The sequence below is a fragment of the Dendroctonus ponderosae genome, unplaced genomic scaffold, assembly GCF_020466585.1.
Source record: "Dendroctonus ponderosae isolate FM_Combo_2020 unplaced genomic scaffold, Dpon_F_20191213v2 Dpon_F_20191213_7, whole genome shotgun sequence".
Taxonomy (NCBI): domain Eukaryota; kingdom Metazoa; phylum Arthropoda; class Insecta; order Coleoptera; family Curculionidae; genus Dendroctonus; species Dendroctonus ponderosae.
This window is the reverse complement of record NW_026018916.1, coordinates 12,437,276-12,446,050: the sequence shown is the minus strand read 5'-3', so window position 1 is coordinate 12,446,050 and position 8,775 is coordinate 12,437,276. Positions and strand designations below refer to the sequence as shown.

The window sequence follows — 8,775 nt, the reverse complement described above, 5'->3', positions numbered from 1 at the left end:
GCTTAGTAATAATCTTAAAGTAATAGATGTGAGCAAAAAGTCTAGTAAAAAGAAGTTAATGATTTGGATAAGAAGTATTAGTATGATTCCGACTTGCTGGTTGCCTGGCTGTCTTCTATTGTGTCTGCTATTTTTGGTTTTCTTTTTAAGCTTTTGTTTTAAGTTTTTTTTGTATATAATAAGTTTGCGTATACTGGACTGCGTACAAGTAACTTATTTACCTCTGCAGAGTTACAATTAATTAACATGTAATTGACTTTATGGTATTAAATAATTAAATAAATTAAAATTTTCGTCTCCATCTGAATATTTTGTGTAGTTTTTAGTTTACTTTCCCAAGCAGAAAATGGATAACCCTGTCGAATAGTGTTCAGGAAGATTATTAAATTTTGTGCAATTTATCTAACTTTCCAATCCCAAACAAAGCCTTGGTAAACAGCAAACTTTTTTAATTTCCTTGCGGAAAATCTTGATCTACTTTCGCACAACATGTATCTATCACCTACCAGTTCCATAAACAACTATCCCCATAGTTCAATTACACCAATATATGCACTATCAATGACTAAACGTATTATAGAATTACTGCAATCGTGCCAGGACCTTGTCGAGTTAAATTGGTTTCTTATGAACTTTTTTAGGGTCACACAAACAATGTGCTTAACGAGTCGTATTCTGTTGTCATAATCATGAATGAATGTCCTGCTCATAATTTGACGAATCTCACGTGAGATTTTTGCAGCACAACACAAGGCTAAATTCTAATTTTCATGTCGTCAATGTTAGGCAAAGGTGTATTTGTTTGCCGTTCTCAATTAGCATTTAGACGCAATGAAAGAGAACTATTGTTGAACATTAATAGAAGTTTTTTTCCTATAATTCGTCTGCTAAACAGTTTTTCATTTGTATTGAATTAAATTGTGCAAGCCCTAAATGAGACAATAAAAACTAAACAAGCGCTCGAGCTACTAGAGCTGGGATTTCCTATTTCCACTCTTCTTCTCCTTAACCGTCCGACGCTCGAAACAAATGGGACAATTTGTTTTTACGCGATTATATAATTCTACCTTGTTTACTTTCATTTTAACGCATTTTTTCTAGTGAATAATACATTCAGAAACAAGGAAATATAACATTAATGCGAGTATCTACAACAATTTGAACGTTACTTAATATGTGATTTATGGTGGTGGTGATGAATATGCATACAGCGAGGTTTTTAGTGCGATAGAGTCCATTATTTCCGATGGTGTTGAACTTTCGAAAAATAGTTTCAGATAAAAGTTGTTGACGCACAAAGTGCGCACATTTTAAAAATATCTTATGTGATATCTTATGATTTTTTCCATATTGTGGTCCCAAAACCTTTATATTTGCATATTAGGAGGCTTCTTAGGTCGCAAACAAGCCAATGAGCTCAAAAAACACAGAAATAAAATTTTGATTATTTTTGATCTAAAAATTCATAAGTGGGGAATCATAAGTGGGGTTGATTTTTTCGGAAAATATCAAATCTCTCCAACTTTCTCGAATTTTATATCCTTTTCAAGGGAACGATGCCAGGAATGCTAAAAGATCCTTAAAAGGCACACTGCAGTGTTCTTATTGGAAATAATCAAGATTTTCTGATCATTTGAGTCATTTTTGAACGGTCACGACCTTCAATCGAGGATTTTTTTCTTTTTGTGACCCTGAAAACTTTCTGTTTGCAAATTAGGAAGCTTCTTAGGTCCCGAACGATCCAACGAGTGCAGAAAACACGGTAGTGAAATTTTAACTTTTGATCGAAAATTTCATAAGGGGAGAATTCATCAAATCTTTCATAATTTCTCTAATTTTATCAACAACTTTTATATGCACAACTTTTATATGAAACTATTTTTCGAAAGTTTAACACCAACGGAAATCATGGACTCTATCGCACTAAAAAACTACCCTGTATACATACTTGTTTGTCGAATGTTATTCCATTTTTCGGGGCTGAAAGTTCAAAAATTCTATATTTTATTACGTGTTATTTTAAATCAATTTGTCATTGAAGTAAATTGTTGCTGAAATAAATGTATGTCGGCGTTGAAATCAATATTTCTATTCAATAATTTTTTTCTAAGAAGTCTACGACAACATTATTGCCGTATTAAGCAACAAAATAGAGCAAAAGATCAAAGGAAAGCAAAGCAGGAAAAGGAAGAATTTAAATTTTTCTCAAATTCAGGCACTATAAACATTACAAGTTATAAATGAGAGCAAGATGAACTATCTATACAAGTGATTTGAAAAAACAAATTATATGCATCATTTTTAGCTTTAAAATAAATCATAAAACTGTTAAGTGATTGTTTGGATTTTAACCTTGAAGAAGCTGTAGTTTACGCCTACAGAGAAAATAAAAACATCTGAATCAACTGATTTTAGTCTTACGAGAAATATCTTCTGTTGTAGGTACTGTTTGTTATAACATTCATATACACTGGGTCTCACATCAGGCCGCAGAAGAAAGCTTTTCATGGCGAAATAGTTAGGAATTAAAGCGATTTGCTCAGGATTCTCTAATGAAACGCAGTCTGTTGTAAACGAAAGAAAATGTTTATTTGAAAGCAACTGATAGAGAACAAAATGCTATTTTTAGCGAACGCAAAATTGGGACTTTCCAATTAATTTTCCGTAACTATGTTCCAAACTATGTAAAGGTTTCCCGACAAATCTTAAAAGCGATTTGTGACATTCATTAAAAAATAAAGTGAAGATGAAAAGTTGCTATCCAACGCGATCTGTCTACAAGCGTAAAATAACTGTCCATATGAATGGAATTTATATGAATATACGATTGATTTAATGGCAGTAACAGGACCCAAAAAGCGATATTCATTTAGAGTTACTGCTATTGTGAAGCTGAAATCGTTTGAATAGTTTTTAGCGTTTTTGTTTGCCACATGTCCATTAAAATCAATTTTTGTTTCAGATGGTTTAGAGCAAAAGTCCAGAGTTAAACGCCCACGGGCGCCTCCTCCTCCTGATCCGGAAAATGATGTTGATGGCGATTTTGATGAAAGAAACAATGATCTGAGCACAAATTTCGTACCTGCCGGATTCCTAAGCCCTTCAGTGCTGGAATATTTAGAATTGGGCAAATCCATTCCAGGTAATTTACCCGGTGGTAAAGATATTCGGCAATATTGCATCATTACCTTAAAAGCATTTACGGGACATTAACTTTTACACGACCTTAGCCAATAAATTAATAATTGTAGAGAGGAAAAATAATTAACCTTAATGACGATTTTTAACAACGTCTTGGCCAACCTTGCCCCATATCAAAGTCGAGCAGTCTTCCAACTACATACAAAGACAGTTTAACAATCAATAGCAAAGGACTGTCTTGTTTATAATAATTTAACCGTATTCGTATATGCTAATTTCTGGCGTTAATTGCGAATAAAAACAACTATCATAGTTGATGGTCAACGCTGATAGATAATCAATCTGCAGTTATTTAATTAGATCCGTAGTAATGGTGTGCAAGGACTTCTATCGTCTAGTGTTATTGTCACGATATTAATCTGCAACTCATATCTTATCAATGGCTTAGTGTTAGCTGTTAGGCTCCGCTGAAATTATGTTTTCAACTTTCTTACATTCATTCAAACATGTTCTGTATCGTAAAGCGTATGCCATTGTAATGCAGGAGAATGAGTAATAGAAATATTTAACCAACAGACAAGGTATTTCTAGCCAGATTTGATTGATGGTTACATTTTACATCAAGCATATCTACAAAGAAGATATTTGCTTAATGAAAGCTATATATAACATTTGAACAATCTGCTTGATTTTTCTTGAAAATGAGGTTTGATAGACCGATAAACATGTTGGGTGTTATCTACCAGAAACAACACGAGGAAACAGGGGAGAAAATTTAATTTCAACAATAAATTTAAAAAGCTATACAACATGAAAAGAAAATAATTCAGACGCAAGCAACAAAAAAAAAATATACACATATTTTCGAAACTGCAACCTCCAGGCGAAGAGCAAATGTGAATGATATGATCAAATAGGCAAAAAACTATAAAATAGTATTGAGCGAATGAAAAAAAATATATGAACAAGAAAGTAACCATTCTGATAAAAATAAAATAATAAGGATAAGATTCGGCCTATCAGTTCGATGAAAGAAAGTAGCACTAATGAAAGCAAATCAAATAATTAATTATGCTACTAAATGCATAGAACACCAAAGAGTAGACAAATGCGAAAAAACAACAACGACAACGGAGAACGAATAATTAATTAAACTTATGCAAAACTATAAACTAAAGTATAAGACTRRTGACTTTTCCAACGCGAGAATACCTGAAAATTTCYATAACTCAAACAAGCAAAATGTTTTAATCACCTATATAATAATGCATCCAAAAAATTGAAAATATCATTTTCGGTGAAAAGTTATGAAATAAATTTTATTAGAATACTCGCCTCCTTCGACCCATTGTAGAAAGTTTCGAAATCCCTTTCCAGCTTCGAATTTCGGACAATAATCAAATCATTTTCTATCAAAAAATGAACAAAATCAACGAAAGTTTCTAATAAATTATTTGGAAAACTCGTCACCTCCATTCTTTTGAAGTCTGTATAGTTTGTTAAAAAATGTGGTTTTTTGTTTTGACTGAATTTTTTTTGCTTTACTTTCCATTCAAAAACGCTCTATTTTGTAGAGTTTCACTTAAAAATACCGGCGCGATCTGAGGTCTTTTACGCGAAAATTTACAAGATAAATCTAAATCTTTGTAGGAATTTTACAAAAACTTTTTTCAGCGTGGAAATCGGGACAAAAGCGAAAATAAATTTCTCCCGTTTTTTGCCGAAAATCATTAATATTTTCTCAAAAATCGATCACAAAACTAAAAGTTTTTAAGCACAAAAGCCAACAATGAGGTTGGGGTAAAACCCAATAGTTTTTAATCGAAAACGCAAAAAAAAACATTATTTTCTGATGATTTTCTTCTTTTCTAACAATGGGGTATTTGGAGCCAAAAATGAGAAAACTGATTCGGCTAGAAAAGTCGCCTCATTCATCGGTTTGCAGGGAACTTTAGGAAACCCTTCTCAGCTTCGAATTTGGCACAAATTGGCCAAATAATTTTATTCAGTTTTTTACCGAAGGTAATTAGGACTATCTTGAGCAATCGACCAGAGAGCAAAAGTTCTGAAAACTAGTATTTCACAAATTCGCCGCCCTAATCGCTCTCAAGATTTTTAGTCGCAAGTCGCATCGACAAAACCCTAATAATTATTTCTGGGTTATTTTCCAAACATATTTCCCGGAACTGAAAAACCGAAAGTTTATAATCATTGATTTGGGAAACTCTTGGAAACTGGAGTTTCTTCACTTTGATGTCAATATTTCTAAACAACGCTGTCTAAACAGAAAAACCGCGTTTTTCGTAACGTTTTACTGTAAAATACCGGCAAACAAAATTTTATGCACCAAAATTAAGAGATCGATTTTACAAGAAAACTTGTCGACTTTCTTTGGACTCGTAGTTCGGTTGCTGGAAAAATATAGGTAACTTTTTTTAGTTGTTTGAACAAAGTAGTAAAACGTTACTCAAAAACAAAAAAATGTTGATAACCGTATTTTTAGATGTGAAAATTAGAGTCTCGGGTCTCGTAAAGCTTTAATAAATAACTGATAACTCATTAACCGATAAGTTATAACTCGTTAACTCAATAGCGCAACTCAACACAGCGTTGTCCAGGCCTAGGCTATGTCATCAATACGGACTGCGCCCGAGGAAGCGCATCAGAGTAGTGTAAGCGTTCAAGCAAACCGCCTCTGAAGATGCAAGCCACTCGTGCTTGCGAAACGTCAGGACAAAATTTCATTTTTCAACGGCTTAAAACCCCGCAAAACCTATTAGTTTCAAGGAATTGCCTCGAAAGTGTATCTCTTTTGACAAAATATATCAGAGTTTTCAAGAACAACAATGAACAATCTTAAAAACGGATCAACAATAACATCCATGAATAATTTTACCACGAAAAGAAACAACAGCTTCGATGGCAAAATGGAGTGAAGAATAATTAATGAGAGCCTCTATAGTCTAGAACTAGCATCTTTTACGTGACAAGAAGTGCGAGGTTCAAAATCGTTACAAAGAGCATCTGCTTAAACGGATCTCTGGTCTAGTGAATGAACGAAAAACTGAAAGAATCTAAAAGCTGGATCGAGTACGCAAGAACAAATATAGGAAAATACAATATTATAAGACACAATTATTCAGATAATCTAGGCGAAACAAGCATGTAAAATATATTTTACTTCGTTTAGGTCGACCAGGCACAGATTATCCAGTCTTAGGAATGGTACCTTATACCAACTTTTACTGTGATGAGCAACAATATCCTGGCTTCTATGCGGACCCGGAAACTCGGTGCCAAAGTTGGCACTATTGCGATATTGATGGTAGGCAGACGAGCTTTTTGTGCCCGAATGGTACCCAGTTTAGTCAGCTGGTGTTCGTGTGCGATTGGTGGTTTAATGTGAGATGCGAATTAAGTGAAAAGTAAGTAAAAACTGTGCTGCGAACGTATTTTCCAATGTTATATTATTAGTTAGTTGAGCCTATTAATAATTGAAACTGATTGCCTGATTGAAGAGAACTGAGGAAGTAGAAAATATATAATTGTTTTTCGATTAATCATCAAGAGAAATCCAATTTTAAATTCGACTTAGTTCCAGTGAAAGCTTTAGTTATTATAAATTGCTGGCAACATTTATGTTGAATGTGAACTAAATATGGAAAAAATATCCTTGAATGTACAGCGATTTTGTATTCAATGTAGAAAGCTCACGCGTCATCATGATCATGATCAAGAGTTGTTGTCGAATCATATCCTGAGCTAAAATATCGAAAAAAAATGATTCCGGTTATTAGATCACGCAAATACGTCATACTATTACACTATGTAAATCATGATGTATAAATCAAAATTTATCGATTCTATACAATTGAATTCCCGCAATAAAAATTCAAGTTGTTAAAGTATTCTTCTAGATTGTGCATTGTTTGATTTTTTACCCCATTCACTGCTAAAACGATTCTAACGAGCGTTAATTTTCTTTTAAGCCTTGACTACATTGTAATGCCTGCTATTTACCATTAATAATAACAGTTATTATTGATAATACAAAAATAATCAGAAATGTTTTCCTGTAGGTTGTATGTGATCAACAGCAGACTCTATGGAAGACCAAAATTGGATCCAGCCAAGCCTCATAGAAGCATTACAAAACAGTTGCTAGAAGATATTTTTAATGACGAAGAAAGACGCTAAATATCAAATGTAGATAGAGATTTTGAGAGATGCGAATTGTTTGTATTACTTTTCAAATTTGTTTCGTTGATAATTCCTGTAAATATTCTTATTGCAACCGATTCCGATCCGAGTTCGAATAGTTAGGAACGTTTTTTGTGTTTTTCAGTTTACGTAGATTAAGTTCTTCTCGAATTAATGCATTAAGAATAAGCGTTAATTCATTCAAAGAGATTATATATTATATTTAGTTTTAATTATGTTTATAAGTGGCGAAATAATCTAGTTTTTATAAACACTAGACTTACTTGGACACTAGATATACCTACTCACTTACTTATTTTGTTAAGTAAATTGTCCAGTTGCTTCACTTAATTTTATAAGTTACGCGTATTTTTTTTATAATTATTATACAAATGTTTTCAACTTTGATTTATCAATTTTTCGATTTTGTTCTTTTAGATTAGTTTCCATTTAGTGCGATACATATAATTTCAATGAAATATTGTTTATATCTACCATTTGGAAGTGAGCTTCTGCATGCCATCTTATTATAAGAATAGTTAGCTGTTAGTGAACATCACAATACGCAAATGGAAGATTTTTCCTGCATTTAAGAAACGTAATTAATAAGGCCACAAATCCGGCGTGGGTTGTAAAAGTAACTATTTTCAACATTATTACAAACAGGGGTAGTTTGTAGTTTGTGGATTGTAGAAGTTGCTTTTTAGTGTTGATATATCAAAGATTTGTTATAAGTGTGTTTTATTGTTTTATTGTGTCGTTTTACAGGCATTTACGGTTAGACCTGCTTCTATTACTATTACAAGGGCGAAAGGGTTTGAAAAATCCGTGCAAAAATGAAAACAACTTAATTTTTTAGGATAAATCGTTTTTATTTTTCAGCATAATTTTAATTAATATTTTGTTATTGAGCATTTAATAGCTTTTTCATGCCCAAATGTTGGTGCAAAATATTATGTACCCGTTAATTCGAGATGCCTACAGCACTGGCAATTTCCAACACCTTCTAACTCTTCTGTTCTACACTCTTCTAACGTCTGTTAGCTTAATTGCTATCAATCCGTCACCATATCATGGATTGTATCAATGATTTCTGGAGCAGTAGTGGAAAAAGGTCGTCCAGAACGTTCAGCGTAACTTCAGAAATAGGCAAGTGCAGATTTCCTAATGCACCAACCTCAGGCACCCCTAGGACCGGTTTCGAGTCTATTAGCTCTCATCAGCTGGGTTCAGTCTAAAATTAGCGATTCCGAAACCTGCACTTTACAATCCAAATGTATTCACATCGGCGTAAAACTTCACTTATAAACTGTTCTAATTGAAGGTTCAGAATCACCGTAATGTTTATCGAACAGCTCTTTAGTCTCTTAAAGCGATATGCCTTTCATAAAGAAATGTTTAATCAGCACGCGAATTTCTTTCTAGTCCAGTTTT

At 33.1% G+C, this 8,775-nt stretch overlaps 1 protein-coding gene across 1 annotated transcript in view; it reads left to right on the top strand.

Annotated features, from left to right (window-relative positions):
• LOC109538409 overlaps window positions 1-8,080 on the top strand; it is a 43,091-nt gene extending 35,011 nt beyond the window's left edge. The window contains exons 2-4 of the mRNA XM_019905633.2: window positions 2,963-3,142; window positions 6,332-6,566; window positions 7,221-8,080. Coding sequence (XP_019761192.1) covers window positions 2,963-3,142; window positions 6,332-6,566; window positions 7,221-7,338 — 533 coding nt within the window. The 3' untranslated portion in view covers window positions 7,339-8,080. The remainder of the gene's footprint in view (window positions 1-2,962; window positions 3,143-6,331; window positions 6,567-7,220) is intronic.
• The last annotated feature ends 695 nt before the right edge of the window (window positions 8,081-8,775 follow it).